The sequence below is a fragment of the Eumetopias jubatus genome, unplaced genomic scaffold, assembly GCF_037043125.1.
Source record: "Eumetopias jubatus isolate StellerSeaLion01/CBP00866 unplaced genomic scaffold, mEumJub1_p1.0 scaffold_6, whole genome shotgun sequence".
In the NCBI taxonomy this organism is placed as follows: Eukaryota; Metazoa; Chordata; class Mammalia; order Carnivora; family Otariidae; genus Eumetopias; species Eumetopias jubatus.
The window spans coordinates 16223783-16247692 of NW_028274812.1; the positions used below are offsets into that span (position 1 = coordinate 16223783).

Sequence of the window (23910 nt, forward strand, 5' to 3'; positions counted from 1 at the left end):
TTATAATTATGAGAAAAAATATTTACATCATTTCAGGGTCAACTCTATAAGAAAATGCATATTCAAAGAAGCCTAGCTTCTGTTCCTTTCCATTTTGGTCTATCCCTCCCTTATCAGTGATCAATTTTTAATTTTACAGTTTTTTTTTTTCTTTTAAAGATTTGTTTATTTATTTGAGAGAGAGAGAGAGCACACCAGAGGGGTGAGGGTCAGAGGGCGAAGCAGACTCCCTGCCAAGCAGGGAGCCTGATGCGGGACTCGATCCAGGGACTCCAGGATCATGACCCGAGCCGAAGGCAGTCGCTTAACCAACTGAGCCACCCAGGTGCCCCGATTTTTTTTTTTTTTTTTAAGATTTTATTTATTTTATTTGTCAGAGAGAGAGAGAGAGAGAGTACAAGCAGGGGGAGTGGCAGGCAGAGGGAGAAGCAGGCCTCTGGCCGAGCAGGGAGTCTGATGCAGGGCTCGATCCCAGGACCCTGGGATCATGTTGAGCTGAAGGCAGACGCTTAAGCGACTGAGCCACTCAGGCATCTCTACACTTGTGTTTTTGTCACTGTCTCTTTGGAGCAGATTTCTGGAAGGAGGACTGCTGGATTACAGGATGAATTCAAATGTAATCTTGCTAGATATACTCAAATTCTCCTCCACAGGGCCTGTGCCATTCTGTTCTTCCACAATTACAAGAGTGCCTGTTTCCCCATGCCCTCACCAACTGCGTAGGCTGCCAAATTTTCAAACATAGTACTTTTTAAAAGTTTAAATTAGTTGTCAGTTTCCAAAAGTTGCAAGATCAAAATATCTTAATTTCTGGTTTCTCCTGAAAACATATTAGATCCACGGGGCCTGGAGCCCAGTTTCATGTGACACTTCTGCCCTCATGAACCTGGGTGCTGTGGTGGCTCTTGCCTCCACCTGGGCCCACACACGTGCTACACTCACCGGTGTGCTTTGAAGGCGCTGGAGCGTCCAGCCCTGGCTCCATGGACAAGACCGGCAAAGTGATTTGCCCAAGGTAGTCTAGTAAAGTAATGTCAGATGGAGCCTTTCTCTGCATTTGCTCACACACTCTGAGTTTCTTGCTTTTCTCCTGCCTGCCTCCTGCAGCACTCAACATGCAATTGAATAATAATCAGGTTGACTTTCCTTAAGTTTAGGGACTTTTAGGATCATCTGAAATGCCAAACTTGAAAATAATGGTTTCAGGGGCTCCTGGGTGGCTGGCTCAGTCAGTTAAGCATCTACCTCTTGATTTCGGCTCAGATCATGATCTCAGGATCCTGGGATCGAGCCCCATGTCGGACTCCCCTCTGGGTGTGGAGCCTGCTTAGGAATCCTCCCCACCCCCCACACCACTTGCACTCTTGCGCACTCTCTCTCTAAATAAAGAACTAAAATCTTGAAAAAAAAGGCTTCAGTGAAAATATATCTAAATTACATCATATGCTTCACCTACATACACCTATCCCCAATAAAGCCTCAAGACTTCTGCACAATGGAATTGCTGTGTATTTTGTCACCTCATGGCTCTATTCCAATATTAAATTAGGTTTTGATTTAAATCAGCTCTATGTTCTTAATGTAGAATTGAATGTATGTTTGATCTTAGATTTATAAGTTCTGTGGACAATCCAAACAATGGTTTATACAAAAATCAATAGCTCCTAGTTAATCCTTAAATGCCTGTTATTCAATATATGTGCTACCCCAAATACTTTTTAGAAGTAATTAGGGAAAAAGAAGACAATGATAAAGAAATTAGATAAAAATAGATATTTCTTTCTGATTCAACTCTATCAAATTGTAATTAGAGATGCAAAAATGAGATGTTTAATTATGAAAGAACCAAAATAAAAGAGACAGTTAGGGCTGGCCAATTGGGCACATGGGGGCATTTGGCTGTTTATTGGTTGAATAGTAAAGAAATCTGTATGATTTTAGGGTTTCTTCTGTCATGGGGTCTATCTCTCTCTCTCTCTCTCTCACACACACACACTTTGATTCCTGAGAAGTTTTCACTAGACACATGAGAAAAGGCTTAATATGTAAGTAGCATCTGGGTGAGGTAACATGGACTTGAATTCATTCCAATGATATGAATGTTCAATGTCAGCACTTTCTTGAGGATAATCTCAATAAGTGGGCAGGGTGTGTGTGCAGCGCATACGTGGGTGAGCATGTCTAGGCACTGAAGGGAGAAGGGCACCAACGGGAGGGGAGAGGAGGTTCAGGGGAAGTTGGGTCTCTGAAGATAAACTCTGTCTCCCTCCTAAATGCTGCCTAGGGTCAGCCCAGCTGATAGCCAAGATAAGAGACAGAAATGAGGATGGAGGTGAAGCAAGCAGGAAAGCAAGGAAACCTGTTCCAGGTGTTTCTAGAGCCCTAGGAGCAGACAAATGGGAGCTGAATCAGCTGGGAGACAGCTTGGCCCGCCCACTGGGGAACTTGTATTTCTGTCCCTCCAGAGAATGGCCCCTGCAGCCCCTTGTGCTTCGATAAGCAGCAGGTAAGAAGTAATGTATTCTCCTTTTGTCAGGAAGGATTTCGGTAACCTCCACATGCCACAAAATCAAGGTCAAAGATGAATCTCTGTGTAAGCCCCAGTGATTCAGATTAAAGCAGAAGTCAACCACCAGCCTTCCCTCTTTCATTAATGGCCTCTCAATTAAAGCAATTTTCCATTCCTCCCCAGAGTCGAGCAGCTGGTTGTGTTTCAGAAAACGTAACATCGTCTAAATTTCAGGGTGCTGAGTGAGAAGCACCCCGTGCCAGGACCAAACACTCTCTCACAGCACCCTGCCTCCATGTGAAAGTGTGGAGTGCTGAAGTCAGGCTTCTAATTAAACTTGGCAATATTACAATGAAAAAATGAGATCTGGGAGTTGGCAACGTGGCACATAAACAAACTTTTATGTGAATAATTAAGCCGGAGCTAAGCATATGCTGGACCGTCTTTAATCAACTTGTGATTACAGTTACCGGTAAAAGCCCGAGCGTTTCCGATCGCTCCCATGTTGTTTACGCGCCGTGGCTGTTTTAATATATCTTCTTTGATACACGCGGCACATCTTTTTCCCTGTCCTCCCTCTTCCCTCTCTTTTTCAAATTCCTGCCCTTTATAAGAATTAATTATGACGGCAACGTATGACAAGAATTGTGTGTGTAAGCACGTGTGTAAACTTCACATGTTAACACGTGGGCATCCACGCACCCGCCCACAGTCAGGAGGGTTTTATATGCAAGCCCATCAACTGCCTTTAAGGAATCATGCTTCAATAAAACCTGGAGTGTTATGTCTGGATTTGAAACCACTGGATGGTCTGTGGCTGTAAGAAACAACCCTGAAACAAATCCTGAGCCAGGTCCGGATCTCATCTCGAAGTTCACAGCGCACTCCGCAGCTCTAAATGAGGTGCTAATGCCTGGTTGATCCCCGAGCACCATCACGAAACTTGCTTACACTTCTGTACCCTTGAGACCACAACTGCGGAAATCACATGACGTTTTGCTGCAAAATAATTTCCACGAGACCTTTTCCAAACAAAAGTTGTTGCATTTTTAAGAGAAACTTAAGATAAGATTCTATATAGAGTAGGTAGCACGTGGGAAAACTCTGTAAAGGATTGTCTTGTATGTTTCAGAATCCTGGTGCGGGGTGGGAGCTGACCGTTTCATAAACTTTTAAAGGTCAGATCCTTTTCTTCTATTTTTCTAAACCATCAATACAGCTTAAGAAAAAATGTAGGAAAATGCGAATGTATTTTTAAGATATAAGAGATTAATTCTGCCTCTCCTTAGTCCCCTCCCCGCAATGATAATTACATAGCCTAGGCTAGTGCCACGTATATTATAGATAAAATACCTAGATTCTAGCAGATTTCTGTAGCTGGTCTTGAGGTATTCTGTGCGTATTTATTTTTCAAACATTATTCTATTCTGGATTTTCCTCCCCACCAAGCTCAAATTTCTTTCTTAGGAAAGATGCATAAGCATCATTCAGTAATGATACAAGTTCTAAGACAACTACTAAGTTAGCATTTCCTAACTTACTGGGGACAGTAACACTTTTTTTTTCCTTGCTAGTGGAAAGAAAGAAAAACAGAGTGAGAGAGATTAGCGGCTAACTTCATTCAGTATGGAACAAACCAGTCATTTTAACTTTAAAATGAAAACAATTTGCAATCTGCGTCCGTCTTGGTTGGCCCAGAGAAATGAACCCTGCTTACCTTGGACACAAAACATTCTGCTATGGCCACAGGATCATTTTCACAGTTTTCCAAATCTTGCAGAAGGTCACTAATAAAAAAATAATAGGCAGAAAGTATTAGATTATAGTCTGATGATTGAGACCATTTTATGTAACTCATAGGTCTACACATTTATATGGCATTTACAAGGAATTTTTTTTTTTTTTTTTAGGTAAGGATTTAATAGCGGTCAAAGCCAAAGTACACTCTCGAGGTAGGAGAGCAGGCAGGCCCAGAGGTGGCAACTGCTACAAGGAATCATACTTAACTGGATAACTGAGGACCTATTGTCATTAGGTCCAAGGCTTAGATTAGGGACTTGCCCAAGGTCATGGTACCCCAGGGATTTAAATACAGGTCCGACCTTTAACTCTCTCACCTAGAGATAACAAGCCCTGCCTGACATTTAAGTCTTCTAGACGGTTGGCATTGTCTGTATGCATGTTCACACACACTTACTTACTCATTCATCAAATAGCTGTCTAGGTACCAAATGCCAGGCAAGGCATAAGAGCAAACACATCAGTGAGCTAAAGGAGATATGGTCCCTGAGTGCTTGGAGCTCAGAATCCATTGGAAGAGTCAGACATTCCATGAAAGATCACACTAACAAATTTAAAATTATAAACAGAGTGGGAGCGCCTGCCTGGCTCAGTTGGTAGAGCATGGGGCTCTTGATCTCGGAGTCAGGAGGTCAAGCCTCAGGTTGGGCATAGAGCTTACTTAAAAAAAAAAAAAAAAAAATTATAACTGGAGATAGTGCTCTAAAGGAAAAATATGCTGGGAGACAATATCTTTCCTCGGATGAAAATCTATCTTATTTTTTAATGGCAGTAGCATTATTTTAAGGAACTGCATACTATTTCTTTGTGTGGATACAGTATAATTAATGTAACAAACTTACTATTAGATAAAATTAAATTCCTGCCTCAAAGGGCATCACAGAGTTAAATGGTAACACATTTCCAAATTGCACTTTCTATAAGTTGTATTAATACATATTTTATTATGTTCAGTGTTTATTTTAATAAGAGGTATATTACATATTTAATAAAAAGTTAAATAGGGGCGCCTGGCTGGCTCGGTCGGTAGAGCATAGGATTCCTGATCTCAGGGTCGTGAGTTCAGGCCCCACACTGGGCGTGGAGACTACTTTAAAAAGATGAAAATAAGTTAAATAGTAAAGCTAAATAATAAAAACAAGCAGTTTCTTACTTTCTGTTTCCTGTTCTCTACTGCCACTCTCGAGAAGCATTCTCAACGTCTTGCTGTTTCTATCCACGGCTCTAAACATGCCGATGCAGCATTTTCAGCATTTTTTAATTTGAGATATTATTTACTTCTTAATTTCCCAAACTTCCCCTCATCTGATCTCAATGATTTCTATTATGAAATTTGATTAGTTAAAAGTCAGAGCTTACATTTTGAAGACTGTATAAATATTATCCTCAGCTGAGGCTGGGAGTATACCATAATTACATTTCCTTTCTTGTACAACCATGTTTTCCCTAGAGTTAAAATCATCCACCCCTTCCCCCCCCCCTTTTTTTTTCTTAGTTTTCCAAGTACACACCACTAATTTATCCTCAAACTTTGCGCTGGAAGGGTAACTCTCGCCTCCCTGTGTTCAAACATCAGATCACCTATTGGTTGTATTCTTTCTTGGTCATCTCCCTGCTGGAGCCGTCAGTCCTTATGCCCTCATCTGAACAGGTTAACCTGCTCTCCACACCTCCTGGGTTCTCCCAGCACCATCCTGATGATGCACTTCACCGGCTCCTGTGTTAGATGCCCTGTTTCTTAGCTACCATTTCAGATGTATCCTTCTTTGGGCGATTACAACAGCCAGTAGCTGTCTGAGTCAAGGTAATAGGCAATACATTTTCTGAGACTCTTCCTGTTTTAGAATGTTCTCCCTTCCCACTTGGCTGATCATGTTACTGGATATAGAATTCTTGGTTGGAAATAATTTTCTCTGAGTATTCGGGAAACTATCTGTTGCCTTATGAATTCTAATGCTGCTGAGAAGTCCAGTAACATTCTGATCCATGATCCAGGATTCATGTGACCTGATTTTCTATTCTGGAAGCTCTTAGAATTGTCCCTTTGTTAACATAATTCTGAAATTCTGTGATGGCTGACTTTGGGGTCTTTTTTTTTTTTAAGATTTTTAATTTTTTATTAGAGAGAGAGCACAGCAGGGGGAGCGGCAGGCAGAGGGAGAAGGAGAAGCAGGCTCCCTGGGGTGAGCAGGGAGCCCGATGTGGGGCTCAATCCCAGGACCCCGGGATCACGACCTGAGCCAAAGGCAGACGCTTAACCATCTGAGCCACCCAGGTACCCCAACAAGGGGTGAGTCTTTTCATGCACTGAGCCAACTTGACTATTTGGGAAATGTTCTTGAGCATTACTTCTCCAAGTGACTCCTGGATTCCTGAGACCCCTTCAGGAGTCCGTAGTGTCACTATTTTCATAAAAATTCTTAGGCAATATTGGCTTTTTTACTTTCATTCTTTCATGAGCATACAGTGGACTTTTTCAGAGGTGACATGACTTGGGATGAGGAAACAGATGGAAAGTAGAAGCTCACTTAAGAATCCAGTGATTTTCTAGTAAGTCAGACAATAAGGAAATTTGCAAAAATGTAAACCAATTCCAAAATATACACAAATGTTAGGGGGAAAAGCAGTAAAATTATTTTTCTAAAAATGTGTGGGTTATTATTGAATAAATTGAAGTTTTAACAATTTTTCAGTTTTAATTTCTATCATGGTAACCAAAACATCATACACCATAAATTAAAAAAAAACTTTTTGGGTCCTTAGTAATTTTGAAGTTATGTACAGATCCTGGGACCAAAAAGCTAAGGAACCTCTACGCCTAAATTAGGTCTTTGATATTTCCTTCCCCCATTTTCTCTTCTCTCTTTGCAGCTCCTATTATTCACAGTTTAGATTTCCTGGTGTGAAACTCTAATCTTTCTTATTCTTCCTCTCCTATTTTCTATCTTCTTGTTTATTATTCGTTTTCTGGGAGACTTCAATTTTATTTTCTGTCCCCTCTATTAAATGTTTTCCTTTCTACTACCTGATTTTTAATTCCAGAGTGTTTTTTTTAAATATGCTCTTTAGATGGTTCTTATATTTCTGTTCTTATGAGTGCAAAATTTCTCTCTAAAGATGATGGTATTACTATTATTATTATTATTAATTATTTGCGGCTTTTCTTTCCTGCCTTTTTGCTTTCTGCTGAGCTCTCTTTACTCTGTTCGATCCTTTTGGCTTCTGTCATTCATGTTAGAGGCTCTCCCCAAATATCTGGGATCTTCAATTGTCCTTTCCTATTTGAAGGTGAGAGATGACAATGCCGACTGTAAACTACGTGAGAAGTGGAGCTTTCCACGGGCCCTCTTCACTCAAGGCAGCTGTTCTCCAACTTTGTACTATTATGACCTGTATACACTCTAAAAAATTCTTTATGTGAATTGTATCTACTGATATTTATTAGAAATTAAAATTAAATATTTTTGAAATCGGTCAATTCATTTAATAAGTCCAATACATGTTAATATAAATAACTTTTGTGAAAAACAGATTTTATAAAACCAAAGTTAGTGAGAGGAGTAGCTTGGTTTTACATTTTTGCAAATCTCTAATGTTGACCTTAATGGAACACCGATGGATTCTCTTATCTGCTTCTACATTCAATCTGTCACAATCTGTTATTTTTTTTTAAGATTTTATTTATTTATTTGAGAGAGAGAGAAAGAGAGTATGAGTGGAGGAGGAGGTGCAGAAGGACAAGCAGACTCCCCGCTAAGCAGGGAGCCCAACGTGGAACTCGATCCCAGGACCCTGAGATCATGACCTGAGCTAAAGGCAGATGCTTAACCGACTGAGCCAGGCAGGCACCCCTGTTATTTTGATGAAATACACAGAAAACAATCTAGCCTCACATAGATATATCACTGGAAAAGAGAGGAGTCTTTGAATACCTATTGAGAAAAGTGTGGATACTCTTTGATATTACACTGAAACTGAATGTATGATAATTTCTTAGAGATCTGTTGGAGTCTGAAACCATACCAATGCACTATACCTTGTTACTTTAAAATCCATTGGTCTACCTTGCACATTGAAAGGATCTTTTACCAATGTTACCAAAGCATGATTTCAGGATAGTCCCAATTACAAACATTCATTCCTAATATTCCTTTTTTTTTTTTTTAAGATTTTATTTATGTATTTGACACAGAGAGAGAGAGCACAAGCAGGGGGAGTGGCAGGCGGAGGGAGAGGGAGAAGCGGGCTCTCCGCCGAGCAGGGAGCCCGACGTGGGGCTCGACCCCAGGACCCTGGGATCATGACCTGAGCCAAAGGCAGACGACTAACTGACTGAGCCACCCAGGTGCCCCCATTCCTGATATTCCTATAAAAACATTCCCTTTGTAAGATTATTTTTACTTCGGAAAATACAATCCTGATATTTATACCAATATCTCTTACAGATAGATGGGTATGAATAAATTAAAGAGAGTTGAAATCTAATCATTGGGACCTAAGCACTGGATGAAGAGAAATGGTTGAAGAAAAGTAATAGTCAAAGCAGCAATATTTCTGGGCCAGTGATTTCCATTACTGGAGGATGGAGTGCTCAAGATCTAGGTTTTGTGTCCAGGTCTTTCAATACAAATCCTCTTCCTGATCAGAGAAGAATTTTGAGCAGAATCCATCTAGCTTAACAGAAATATTCCTTGACAATACTCAACTCCCTGTGTTCTATATGTTATGCTAATCAATCTCCCTTTGAGCTCTACCTTCATCTCCAGAGTGGACTACCTGGTAGGAGGAAGTGTCTCGGGGGACGCACCCAGGCTCCAGGTATAGCTCACCTGTAAATGAATGACTGGCATTCATTGCTCAAACCACAGGGTGGGAGGGGCTCACACACTTTCCAGTCCAACCCCTAATTTTAAGATGAGGAAATCATGGCTCATACAAGGGAAGTAGCTTACCTTAGTTCACGCAGCTAATAATTAATGGCCACAGCTGGGGTTAGTATCAGGGCTGTTGAATCCCAGTCATGCACTCTATTATAAACACATCTATTGAAAGATTTATTTCCTGACCGACTCAAGAAAGCCGAGGGCTGGACTCTGCATTATGGTGTTTTCGGTGGGAGACCTTGTCTACCTGGGAGCCCTAGCTTGAATCACCTGGCTAGCTTTCCTTTACAATCATTTTCCAAAATAGGACAAACACGAAGGATGGCAACAATGAGGAGGAAGTAATGGGATTTCTTTTGTGCTCTTGTTATAGGGCCACTGTCCTAACGTATTCGGCCCACCATCTTGTTTGCTCTCCTTTTCAATAGTAATTATTGAAAGCCTCCGTGTCAGGCATTGTTATAGGTATGAAGGTACGGGATAAAGAACACAGGCCTGTCCTATGGCGCTTATGCTCCGATCAGGGGTGGTAAATGTTAATAATTGAATACATAAAGAACATAGTATCAAACAAAAGATACGTGTGGGCAGAGATGTGAAGAATTGGAACCCTTGTACACTGTTGGTGGGAGTACAAAATGCTGCAGCCTCTATGGAAAGCAGTTCTTCAAAAAATTAAAAATAGAACTACCATATAAGCCAGCATTCCAATTTCTGGGTATTTATCCAAAAGAACTGAAATCAGGATCTTGAAGAGATATAAACACACTCATGGTCACGGCAACACTAGTTGCAATAGCCAGTATGTGGAAACAACTTAATCCATGGATGGATAAAGAAAATGTGGTATATACATACAATGAAATATTATTTAGCCTTTGAAAAGGGAGGAAATTCTGTAATCTGAGATAACATGGGTAAACCTTGAAGACATCATGCTAAGTGAAACAAGCTAGTCACAAAAGACACATACGGTATGATTCCACTTACTTGAGGAATCTAAAGTAGTCAAATTCATTGAATCAGAGAGTAGAATGGTAGTTACCAGGGGTTTGATGGCGGATGGGGAGAAATGGAGGAGTTGCTATTCAATGGGCAAAAAGTTCCAGTTAAACAAGATGAACAAATCTGAGAGATCTGCTGTACAGTAAAGAGGGTAGCTTTCACGTTAAGCTTTCTTATGTAATAAAATAAAGTTTGAAAGCACCATTTTGCTAAAAACAGAAAAACCTAAATGAAATTACAATAGAAACTCACATGTCATAACACATTATCACTTAATGAGAAACATTTATGTGAAAAATAATCAAGTATTGGTTTTACTGAAAAAAGAAACAAAACAACACAATATGACACTCTGCTATGTGATACAAAGCAAAAAGGGCAATGTGGGGAGAGCAACTGAAGCTGGGTGGGCGTGGAAGGGCACTGGAGCAGTCATGGAGGGCTCCTGAAGGAGGCGATATTGGAGTATGGGGAGGGCTGAAGGAGAAAGTCCTTTAAGAAATCAGTTGAGCACACCAAGCTCATTCTGGACTCGTTTGCGTGAGGTTACAGAAAGGAAGCCCTTGTGGCTGGAGTTTGGTGAAAATAGGAGCATGGGAGATACAGGAAAAAGACTAACTAAACAATAATATGCCCTGTACTAGGGGAGCACAAATGTGGCCACGGAATGTGGTATATCAGCCACCGAAGATACTCCAGAAAGAACAGGACCATCGTTCTGGAGTTACAGCCTAAGGGTGGAGACCAGGTTTCTCATTGCATCAGTGTATCTAATGAACAACTCTACCTGTACATTGGCAGGAGGGAGTGATTCATAGATTGTGTTCTGTACTCACAGCTAAAATTAGAGTCATCCCACCTTCGGGTTTTGGGTATTTTCCCTTTTCCCTGAGTTCCAAATATTTCTTCCTTTTTGAGTCGGGCGATGAAAAAGAAGGTAACATTTCTTACTTACATTTCTTGTTCGGGTGTGCAATTAGAGGAAACACCGTTCTCTTTTACGGAACATATTACATGTAAAATTTTCTCTGACCAGTGATGTGAACTTGAAGGCAGGAACTGTATTTTAACCTTGAAGATTCTACTGCCTCACAGGAAATAAGAGGCAGGAAAGGGGCCTCTCCCCTTCTGGTCTACAATAGCCTCTGAGCACCACTTCCTTTCCCCACCTACCTAACTAGGTCAGCTGGCATTCCAAGCTGTTGCGTCCACACAGGCACACGTGCATGTGGGAACAGGAAATGGAATGAGGTTAACAGCACCAAATGTTCCCTTAATCTCACTGATACATTAACACTGGCCTTGAAAGTCCACTTGAAAAAAGCCTGCAGGTGAAAACATTTCTACCACTGTGCAGAAGTTAAAGAGATTTTGGTAGTGGGAAAATGCTCTAAAAGAAAAGAAAACTTCCCGGGCACCTGAGTGGCTCAGTTGGTTGAGCGGCTGCCTTCGGCTCAGGTCATGATCCTGGAGTCCCGGGATCGAGTCCCACATCGGGCTCCCTGCTCAGCAGAGAGTCTGCTTCTCCCTCTGACCCTCTTCCCTCTTGTGCTCTCTATCTCTCATTCTCTCTCTGTCAAATAAATAAATAAAATCTTAAAAAAAAAGAAAAGAGAACTCCCCCCACCTTCCTTGCCTTCATGTTCTATATATCCCATGATTCACTTTCTAAATTACATTTCAAGGAAGAAAAAAAGGATGACCCAAAAACCTTTTTTTTTTTAGACTTAGACTAGACTTAGCTGAGTGTTTTATAAGCAGTGATTTGACATATACAGAATAAAGAGAAAGAATTAAAGGGAAAGGGGAGATTTACTCTCAACTTCTGAGGAAGGAAGAGAGCTTAGATGATTTTAATTTGCTAATAATTTTAAAATAGAAATTCAATATAAGGAATGGTCTCTCTTTCCTCACTCTTCATTCTTAAAGAAAGAGTCAAATTACAGTTTAGGTAACTCTTCTTTATTCCAAGAGAAGGATGAGTGTATAAAACAGTTGGCATGTTTTGGGTACCTGGGTGGCTCAGTTGGTTAAGTGACTGCCTTCGGCTTAGGTCATGATCCTGGAGTCCTGGGATCGAGTCCCACATCGGGCTCCCGGCTCAGCGGGGAGCCTGCTTCTCCCTCTGACCCCCTCCCCTTTCATGCTGTTTCTCTCTCTCAAATAAATAAAATCTTAAAAAAAAAAAAACAATTGGCATTTTCTTCAATTGGAAGTAGACAAACAAATAAAAGTTGTGGGATTTTAGGGGCACATTCAAAGGGGAAAGTAGTTTCTTTTGACTGACCTAGTTTCCTGACCATTTAGGGATTTCTTCCAGACACCAAACCAGAGACTTAAATTTCTAGGCTATCACAGGGATTACAAGAGGAAGGAGAAATTTGGCTACAAAAAGGAAAACAAAAATGAAGTATCAACTGCATTCCAAAATGTTTTATGTTGGAAGATTTTGTGAAATAACGATTTAAATCTAGTCACACACCAAAATTAAATAAAGATAGTGCGAGGAAAAAAGTTATAGATTATGGTCATTTATGAACATGCATGAAAAATTTCTTAAAAAAAATACAAACAAATCAAACTTATCAGGGCACAAATATATAAAACATCATGACCAGGTAGGGTTTATTTCAGTAATGAATGTATGATTCAAATAGAATGCCTGTTAATATAATTTATCATATTATGAATAGAAAGAGAAAAATCATATGCTAATTTTCTTGAAGGCAGATTAAGCATTCAATGAAATTTAATATTCATTCACAATATCCTAGCAGAATAGGAAAAAGCATTTATGTAAATCCGAGAACAAACATCATAGTTATTATTAAGAGAGTTAAAGCATTCCTGCTAATGTCAGAAAGACGATAAGGGTACCAACATTGAATCAACACAGTATGAGAAGACTTAACCAAACAATAAGATACGAAAAAACGTAATGGGTAGAAGAACTATAAAGGAAGACAAAAAGATTTCCTCAATTTCAGATACTAGTGTCCACACAGAAAACCCAAAAGGATCTATAAACCACTGTTAGAACTAATGGAAAAGCTTAGAAAGTTAGTAGGATACACTATCAACACAGAAGAATCAACAGCATTCCCAGAGGACAGTAATAGTCAATTTCAAAACAGAACAAATATCCTAGTCAAAATAACATCAAAAGGAATAAGTTTTTATTCCCAACCAACCAAAAAGGCTTGGTTGAAGAGAAATAATGTTTATGGATGGGATGACTCAATATTGTAAAGATGTCAATTCTGCCAAAATTAATCTACATTAAATGTAGTTCCAATAAAAACCCTAACGGAGTTCTTCAGGGAATTTGACAAACTAAAAAATCACTTGACAGCGTCAAGAGTCAGGAAAAGCTAAGCCAATGTTGAAGAGTAATGTGGGCTTAATAATGAAGACAATGCGGTATGGGGCAGGGATGGACAAATAGAGTAATGCAGAGCTCAGAAACAGACCCATACATACATGTAAACCTCACATGAGAGGAATGTGGAGGTACAAATCAGCACAGAAAGATGTACTTTTCAATCAGTGGTGATCAGGCTTTTGGCTAGACATAGGAAAACAAGAATTTGGATTTCCTACCATATACCATACCTACATCAACTGTAGTAAGGTTAAGGACAAGGCAAAATTTTAAGACTTTTAGAAAAATAATAGAGCATATTTATGAACAGAGATTACAAGATAATTTTTTTAAAGATTTCATTTATTTATTTGAGAGAGAGCACAAGCAGGGGCTCGGAGCGGCAGAGGGAGAGGGAGAAGCAGACTTCCCGCTGAGCAGGGAGCCCGACTCAAGGCCCAAGGTTAGGACCCTAGGATCATGACCTGAGCCGAAGGCAGACACTTCACGAACTGTGCACCCAGGCGCCCCTATAAGATAATTTTTTAGACACAACGCAAAATCTACGTTATAAAATGTACATTTATATTTAGTGTGGCCAAACTTATAAATTATATGATTTCTTTTCAAAGAAACCATAATTAAAGTGAAAAGACAAGTCTGATAGTAGGAGATGGTTTGCAACTCAAATAATCCACAAAGATCACTAGCCAAAATTCATCAGGAATGCCTACACGGCAATAAGAAAAAGAAACATCCTGACAGAAAAATGGGCAGTGAATAGAAGGCAGAAATTCACATGCACAAAAATCTAAGTGGCCAACAAACAAGAAAAGATTCTCGGTCTTAATTGTAATTGGCAAAATGCAAAGTAATGTATCCCCCAATGGAATATTACATCACAGTTAAACAAAGGAGAGGTATCAATCTCAAAAACAATGTTGAGAGAAAAAAATTTTGTGAAAGGTTGGCACACTTTATGCCATGTTTGAAATAACTGAACGCATGTTACATATTTCAAATAAAAGCTTACATATATAGTCATGGAACAAAATCATAGTTGGGAGTGAAACACCAAGTCTTGGATCGCAGTAGTTCCAGTTCTGGGGGTACACTGAACCGGATTATACTGGCTTGCCTGAGCCAATTCTGTGTACCTCTTCCTAATTTCATGTTCAGTGATGTCTTGCTAGTAGCTTGAAATCTGCTGTGATGGAGTGTTTACACCACAGAAAGTGGCAAACAATATAAATCCCAGAATCTCCCTCTCTTGTCCTAATGCCGGAGAACTGGTTTACCAGCACATTACTGTGTCACTCTCCACAGAGTGAGATGCAACTGGGAGGAATACATAAGGGGCTTCAACAGTATTTGTAATGTCTTTATGCTTTAAAGAATTTCTAAAGTAAATATGACACAAGAAAAGGCTTTGATAGAGTGGGGATAGGGTTCATGGGTATTTATCATGCTACTTTTCTGTACTTTGGAAATATACCCTGAAAACACAATCTAGTCAGCAGAGTTTTTTTAGGCCAGCACAAAACCATTTCTTTTTCCCCTCTTTAATTTTAGAGATTTAAATCTTGCTTAGTTGGTCACAATAATATTATATTATGTTGAAAAACCTGGATCTGAAATAACAGAAACTTTAAAATTAGTTCAAGCCCCAACCATAGGTTTGCCAGAGAGTCAGACCTTTGAAATCAACTGATGTAGGGTATATAATAAAAGATTCATAAGAGGCATTAATAAAAAAAGTCACATCAATACTTCTTACTTAAGCAAATATAACAGCAAAGACATTTGAGCTCTAAATGTAGACTCCAGATCTAAGGGGAAGGAAATAAAAACAAATAGGGACACAATCGTATAGATGACTCAGCTGTAAAAGTTAAACAAGCAGATGCTTTTTTTTAATAGAATTATTCTACCTTTTTTTAAGATTTTATTTATTTGAGAGAGAGCAAGTGAGAGAGAGCACGAGCCGGGTGAGGGGCAGAGGGAGAGGGAGAAGCAGACTCCCTGGCTGAGCAGGGAAGCCCAAGGTGGCGCCCCCAGCAAGCAGATACTCTTGAAAATAATAATGAGGGGCGCCTGGCTGGCTCAGTTGGTTAAGCATCTGCCTTCAGCTCAGGTCGTGATCCCAGGGTCCTGGGATCGAACCCCACCTTGGGCTTCCCTGCTCAGCCGGGGAGTCTGCTTCTCCCTCTCCCTCTGCCCCTCACCCGGCTCGTGCTCTCTCTCTCCCTGTCTGTCTTACTCTCTCAAATAAATAAAATTAAAAAAAAGAAAATAATAAAATAAAATAATAGGAATACCAATAGAAACGTGACAAAACCAGGTATTCAAAACAGGCTAGATTGGATGCCTAGTTCTATGTCCTTGAGCAAAGGACTTTCCATACCGCACTCCTGATTCATCTATAAGATGTGCATATAGTATGCATTCTATCTGCCTCCCAGAGCTGTTAAGAGGATTACAGGAGATCATGCATGTGCCAGGGATAGATAATTGGGATCTACAAAAGGGACAGGCATAAATACGTGATGTTCACTGTGTGCACATTGTGTCACCACATGGATCCCTAACACATCATCATCTGGGTACTCGTTCACTCTGACTCAGGCTGACAGGTCTGGCTTCCTTGTTCAGAGAACACCAAAGAGAAAAGAACTGAGAACCAATTCAGGAATACAAAGGTCTTCTCAGTCTTCCAACTTTTGCAGAATGGGCTCTACCACCAAAGTCCCTTCTTGTTGACCTAGGGGGCTACGTCATTCTTATCTTTCTTTAAATTAGGAGACACAGGAAGATTTAAACTCCAGGGAGTAAAAAAAAAAAAAAAGCCCTTCTGGACTATGCTACCATGTCCCAAACCATGGCCTGAAAAGCAGGGCTCCACTCTGGCAAGAGGGAATGTGGTTAAATCCCTGGGGCTTGGGGTCAGAGAAGCCCAGATGAGGCATATAAAGTGATAATGCACATAAAGCTCTATGGCCTCTGGCATGAACTAAGCAGGAGACAAATAGTCATTACCATCAACTTACAGCCAAACCACCAGAGGCTTAGGCCAGGGGCCTCCGCACATATATGCCTCAACCCTCTCCCTGAGTTACAGGGCCACTGGTAGCCTCTGGAAGGAGAAGCCACTCGGGGATTCATGGGATTTTACCATCAGCGGCTGCTAAATGGGAGCCTGTTTTAATACCAAGGAACATGTAGAACTCTAAATTCCCTAATTTTTTTTTTTTTTTTTTTGAGAGCGTGAGCATGCATGATCGATGGGGAGGGGGAGGGGGTGAGGGAAGGAAGGAATCTTAAGCAGACTCTATGCCCATCAAGGAGCCAGAGGCAAAGGGGCCCCTGGGTGGCTCAGTCGGTTAGGCGGCTGCCTTCAGCTCAGGTCATGGTCCCAGGGTCCTGGGATCAAGCCCTGCATTGGGCTCCTGCTCAGCAGAGAGCCTGCTTCTCCCTCTCCCTGCCACTCTGCCTACTTGTGCTCTCTATCTCTCTGTCAAATAAATAAATAAAAAATATCTTAAAAAAAAAAAAAAAAAAGAAGCCAGAGGCAGGGCTCGATCTCATGACCCTGTGATCATGACCTGAGCTGAAATCAAGAGTTGGATGCCTAACCGAATGAGCCACCGAGGCGCCCCAGCCTAATTCAATTTCTTTATGACCTTTCTCTATTTTCTTATTATTGTGTCTATTTTATGTAGACAGTGTTTCCCAGCCACAGCTATACATTACAAACATCTGAGGACCTTTTAAAAACTTCTGATGCCCTGGCCTAACCCCAAACCAATTCATTATATTTTCTGGGGGTGGGATCCATCATATTATATAAAAAAAAAATCTTCCCAGGTGATTCTGGTAGTGTAGTTCAGGTCCAGAATTACAGTCTTGGAACATGCTGATCAGTTTCCAAAGTCTCCTGAGTCAAATCCGGGAGATGTTACAACACGGGCAGTTTTTACATCCTAGGCTTTCAATATGAAAGGAGGCGTTGATGCAAGTCTATACACAGATCTCCCAGAGGTCAGGCTTGTGCTACATGTTAGGGATTCGAAGGTAGCAAAGGAGATGTGGATCCTTCCCCCAAGGTGTCACTTACACCAATTTCACTAAGCAAAGAGGGATAAGATTTATAAATTGCACTATGGTTGAGTCACACAATGACAAGGCACTGTAGAATTTTATAATGGGATTTTACTCTAACAAAATCAACATCATCACTGGTTGATATTTTGATGCTTTCTCTGGGCTGGAATTGAGCAAGGTAGGCACTTTCAGTGTTTGAGTGCACTGAAGCTTCACAATAACCATGGAGATAGATATTCTTATTATTTCCACTCATTCATTCCACAAAAGCTTGCATACCTCTGATGGGCCAGGCACTGGGTTTTTTTTTTTTTTTTTAAGATTTTTATTTATCTGAGAGAGCACAAGCAGAGGGAGAGAGAGGGAGAAGCAGGCTCCCTGCTGAGCAAGGAGCCCGATGTGGGACTCAATCCCAGGACCCTGGGATCATGACCCGGGCCGAAGGCAGCTGCTTAACTGACTGAGCCACCCAGGGGTCCCGGGCCAGGCACTGTTCAGGCACCTGGACGGTAACAAAACAGGCCCCAGGCCTCGGGGAGTGTCCATGAGTGGGGGTGGCGAGGAAAGAAAGAACTGATGTAAACCAGAAGTCGGTCATAGGGTGCGTGACAGAATTTGATAAATGCCAGAAAGAAAAGGCAGAGCCGGTGAGGTGTTCTGTGGGTGTCCGGCAAGCTTCATTGAGAAAGGGAGACATGAGCACAGACTTGTAGGGAAGGAGTTAGTTCTTCCACTCCATTTCAAGACTCACCCAAGGATCCCTACATGGCTCAGCTGGGATGCAAACCCAGGCATGTGGGAAATGAGAGTCTGCTCCTAACTTGCCTACTGCCTGGCAGAAGTTTCACAACCGATTTGCTTGTCCCAGCCCCTTCAGCAAATTTCCTAAGCCCAGTGTCTTTTACATAGTAGGTACTTAACGTATGTTTGAGTTAATCATTTAAATTATTAATTAATTTGGATCAGTACGCTATGACTTAAAGTATTTGTGTGTTTACTGTGTCCTGCCCACTCCCTAGGCAGAAGAAAGTTTCTAGAAAATTCAGTGGAGGTGGGGGTGCCACAGACGAAGCATGCATGCATTTTTGGATGCCCTGTTCATGTTGTGTTGTAGAAGAATGATGTCACTGCTCTGTCAGGGAAGACAGGTCTCTTCTCTGAGCCAGGAAGATGGATTTGGATGGAATATAAAATAAATGTGAGACCCTTCTAGGACAAGGATGCTTCTGGGTAGAAGACTTCATGGCATGATAGCACACAGAAATGTAGGAAGTTGAATCAAGGATTACAGGTAAAGTTCTCTTAGGTGGCATTCATCTGAGAGAAAGTCATATTCCTAGGTGAGAATGATCTTTTGAGTATGAACTTACCTATTGAAGTGGTAGATATCCTGTATGTTTCCAAAGAGGGCTGATCTTTCTTCTGTCCCCAGAGGAAGTTTTGTTTGGTCCCTGATGCAGTCAAGGTAATCCTGGGAAATCAATGAGAAGGATGTGTTAAACACTCCTGTCCTCCAAGTCATCTTTTTTATGCAAGATGAATCTCTCATATCAATTTCAAGCAATTATACTAATGTGCTCATTAACTGTACTATGGAATACAGAGTGTCACTTTTATTAATGTTGACAATACTCACCAATTTATAGAATGGGGAGTTGGAGCAAGGAGGAGGAGTATGGTATACATTAGGCTATATAACCCCCAAATGTATTAGAGCATCCCTAGATGGATAATATAATGACCATAGTTTCTCATAATGTCAGATTTTTGGCATAACAACATCATCTTCTGCTTCCTTGACTGATTTATGTGATAAAAAGATACTCAAATTCATTTAGCGGAAAGCCAGAAATACAGACCTTAAAATTTCTCATCACAAGAAAAAGAATTTGTAACTGTGTGTGGTAATGGCTGTTAATTACACTCATTGTGGTGATCATTTCACAATATACACATGCATCAAGTCATTATGTTGTACACCTTAAACTAATACAATGTTCTATGTGAATTATATCTCAATAAACTGGGGAAAGAGAGCGTTGTTTAAACATAATCTTGAAATCAGGAAGCTATCAGTTGTTAAAATGCAGAACCAAATTCTTCCTCAAACACCATTTTATAGAAAAAAAGCCTCTTTTTATTTTAATACGCACATAACTCACTTATGCTATCTAGTAGGCTATGTTAATGAGCCATGGAAAACTTTGAAATGATTTTATATCTTTTAACACAGCAACAGCTCCCAAGCCAAGCTAATGTGGGCTCAGATCCACAGTGGGTTAAATGTCCATGGCTTGGAAGCTTCGAGCTGCTGAGAGAAAGCTGTTTTCCACCCTGGGTGTGAGAGTTCATAACAGAGTGTTCCCCCTTCCCCAGCAATGCTTGAAAAAAGAACTCAGTAGGAGACTAGAAAACAATAAAGAAAAAAGTGAAAACAGCTGAAATAACGTAAAATAAAAAATAAATACAATCCCCTGCTCCGGACTGCACAATGTACTATGGCCCTCGACCAAATGTCACATGGCGTCGTGCAGCCCGGGGGGAGGAACAGACCCTGTGAAAATCCCAGGCTACAGCCACATTCCAGTGTTCCATCGCAAACACAATAGCACTTAGGTGCAACCAGCCAAAGGAGAGATGAAATGTAAAAACCATCAGATAAATTCTTCCTTCTCCATTTTAATAAGCCACATTCATTCTCTCATGCTCTTTATGCCCTCAAAGGAAACACAGGCAGGGCTTCACCATTACCGTTCTCGGGAGCACGTTTCACAGACTGCATCCCATAACTCACCATCCTGTTCTTTAACACTAAAATCACTGGCATGCACGAACCAACGTTTATAAACCCTTTTTCTTTTATTTTTTTAAATGATTTTATGTATTTGTCAGAGAGAGAGCGAGCAAGCGAGAGAGAGATCACAAGCAGGGGGAGCGGCAGAGGGAGAGGGAGAAGCAGACTCATCTCTGAGCAGGGAGCCCGATGCGGGGCTCGATCCCAGGACCCTGGGATCATGACCTGAGCTGAAGGCAGATGCTTAACCGACTGAGCCACGCAGGAGTGCCCCCTTTATTCTCTTTTAACAAGCTTTTTGGGAACATCTTTTCTTCTTAAGACAGTGGTCATCTCAGTAAGAAGTTAAATTCATAAGGTGTAAGTGTAACCAGCACCCCAAACCCACAATAGCAAGACATAGCCTTGTGTCCTTACTATAAAAGTAAGGACTTTTATAAATGGAACAATTAGAAGGAGCTTGAGTATCTGCATAGGATATAGAGTTAATGCCTAAATAAAAAATGCTCAAGAAAACCAGAAGTGAAATGAATGCCTTTTGAATAACATGTAAACCTAACCTATACTTTCTCAAAAACATAAATGTAGTCATTGATATTTACATAAAATTACACATGGTACAAAAAGATGGGCTAATATTTAACTTGCCTTGAACACTTATATTTGATAGCTGTTTATACTTTGATCAAGATTTTAAAAGGACACATCATATGCAAAATTAAGGCAGTAAAAGGTTCCAGATGGGCGTGAACTTAACCAGAAGGATATGGATAGGCATGAGCCACACCAAATAGCAGGATAAAGGGCAGGACAGAGATGACGTACGCATGCCAAATTCACCTTGCGGGCTGCCATGGGGTTTAAATAAGAAACCGAACAACCCTTTTTCTCACTTCAAGTGAAGAGCTTGCTCATTTGCAGAAACCTGATACTAAATTCTTCATGTGAGGGAAAGACTGAGTTAAGGGGCTTGAAGAACTTCAGCTGGGGTTAGAGACAAAGAACCGTGGCCCACTTCCAACAAATAATGGCCCCTCTCCAAATGAAAGAGTTTCAAAACCCCCCAGTCCGTGGTAGGGAAACTAGGTTTTAAAAGCCGCTTGTTTTCCGAAATTGTTGAGAAAACGGATCGTTAGGAGTCCAAATTTTTGTAGGCCACTCTAGAAAACAGATCAAAGTCCTATGGCCACAACTGTTCCCCCCACTGATCATAATTAAGTCTTTTAAATATGATACTTTAACCCTAAACTAGTTACGGAGAACTACTGTAGCATGCACGGCATTAGCAGCTATAATCATCTCCAGCCAAAATGAGAGGTTCGAAGCTCAGTGATAATAACAGTTGGGTCTGTGCTCAAATGACAGAGTAAAGACACCCATGAAATTTATTAGAGCCTGTCACACTGCTTATTAATTTTATTGGCTTGATGTCAGCATCTATGGCTACCCTACAGTTAACAATGAAGGATCAATTTAAAACATTTGCATTGAAAACAATTATTCGCCAAGAAGATCAAAGAGTTCACTCAACTGGGAGAGGGATGAGGCGGGGAGATACGCACAAGAAAGAGCTTTCCACTGGTGGAAAAAAAATGCCTATTATGCCATTTTAAATTCTGTCTATTTATTTTCTAATCAATTCATGTCCTTAGGATCTCCTTAAGATTGCAAGATTTGTGCATGGGTGTCCTCCTCACATTAACTTTGTCATTGCCTGTAATGTCTTATTGAAAACATCCAACTGAAGACTGACCTGGTGCCATTTAAAGTGTGGCAAATGGAAAAGGAGCCAGTTTGCAAAGTGTTACCGAACTACAATGAATTCAGTGCAGAAACTGAGAGTAAGTGCATGGAAACTTACAGCCTTTTGACAGAATGAGATCTGTTGACTCTAATGATCAATTTGGGCTTGTATCTTGCCTGTCCGATTTCTTCTATTTTCTTCTTCTAGCAATTCACTTTTTATTGTGTTTTCCAAAAGTGTCGGCATGTGACTGACAGAAAATGCACGCACACACATCCCTGTCCCTCACCACAGATAGAGAAGCACTGGTCTAGGCAGCCCTCCCGCAGAGATGATGGAGAAATGGACAGAATTCAAATTCAGATTTAAACTCAAATTCACTGTTCTTGGTAGTTCACCTTATTTCTCTAAGATGCCTATAGAATTAATGTCCCCGCCCCCGTTTCCCTTCTTCCTCTAAAATAACATTTAAAACGTTTTAAAATTATAACCTGTTTGACATAATGAAGATAAACCACAAGAGGGAAAGAAATACTACTTTACGTCCCTTCGACCCTTTCCCGCACCCCCCCACCCTTGTGTAGAGTCCATTGTAAGAGACAAAAAAATTCCATTCCTAAATCCTCTTGCTCACATTTCAAAGTTCGACCTAGTGGTTTTATAGTTTACTCTTTCTGGTTGGTTTTTCTCTTTTTAGCGCTTCCAGATTCCGAGCTCTTTGATATAACTCCTATGTAAGACTTTTTTCTTTGGTCTTTATTTTGAAGGAAGCATTTTTTCTTGTTTCTCCAACCCCTGCACCTCTTCTAGAACACAGTCATCGGTTTATCCCCAAACCTGCCCTCCAAATGCCATGTGTTACAGTGGGACGCCATTGATACCACAATAACGTACACTTGTATATCAATTTACAGTTTAAAAGCACTCACATTCATTCATACAAACCATCCTCCCCTTCCTCCCCACCTTTTTTGAGGACATAAGAATGTGTGCCAAGCTCTGTTTTACAAGCTAGGAATTAAAAAAATGAATAAAACATGACCCCTCCCCCCAAGGAGCTCTCTGTGTAGTTGAAAGACAAGTGTAAACAAGTAAGTACAATACAGTGTTTAGGGCGCATGGCTGATAAATATTCAGTTTTGGCAGAGAGGGGAGGCAGAAAAAGAAGTGGTTGATTCCTGGGCTGGCAGAGGCTCTCTAGAGGAGGTGCGCATGGATCTGAGCCTTTAAGCAGCAGCAGTCTGGATGGAGGGAAAGGGAGGAGACGACATCCAAGAAATAGAGAAGTGCAAACAGAGGCACAGGGCAAGGTATGCCGCCCGCAGTCAGGACCCTCAAAGGTGCTGAGCGGGGCGGGGAAAGCCAGGAACCCCGGCGCATGCGCACGCAGGTCCTGGAGTTAGAGCTGATCATAGAGAACCGTCTGTGCTCCGTAGGTGGTGGCAACCCCTGAAGGATGGTGGGAGACCACAGACCATCCCAGCATCAGTGAAACAGAACAGAAGCTGTAAAACTGGGGTGGGGAGACCAGTTAGACCAGCAGAGCAGCGCAGGTAAACCCGGACCAAGCCCTCCACAGGTTCTACAGAGAGGCATGAAGGAGAGAAAGGAGCCAGTCAGGGGTGACAGTCACGGGATGAGGGACGTTGTTGGCTTTCAGGATGTAGAGGCCAATGGCAGGCTGCCCCAAAATGGGCCACTTTGGCATGAAGA

The 23910-nt window shown here is 41.0% G+C and overlaps 1 protein-coding gene across 2 annotated transcripts in view; it reads right to left on the bottom strand.

Annotated features, from left to right (window-relative positions):
• PLEKHG1 (pleckstrin homology and RhoGEF domain containing G1) overlaps positions 1-23910 on the bottom strand; it is a 165852-nt gene that overhangs the window by 38848 nt on the left and 103094 nt on the right. For both annotated transcript variants that reach the window (XM_028103317.2, XM_088023840.1), the window contains exons 3-4: positions 19030-19130; positions 4227-4296 (exon numbers count right to left, since the gene is read on the bottom strand). In XM_028103317.2, the coding sequence (XP_027959118.1) occupies positions 4227-4296; positions 19030-19130 (171 nt within the window). The remainder of the gene's footprint in view (positions 1-4226; positions 4297-19029; positions 19131-23910) is intronic.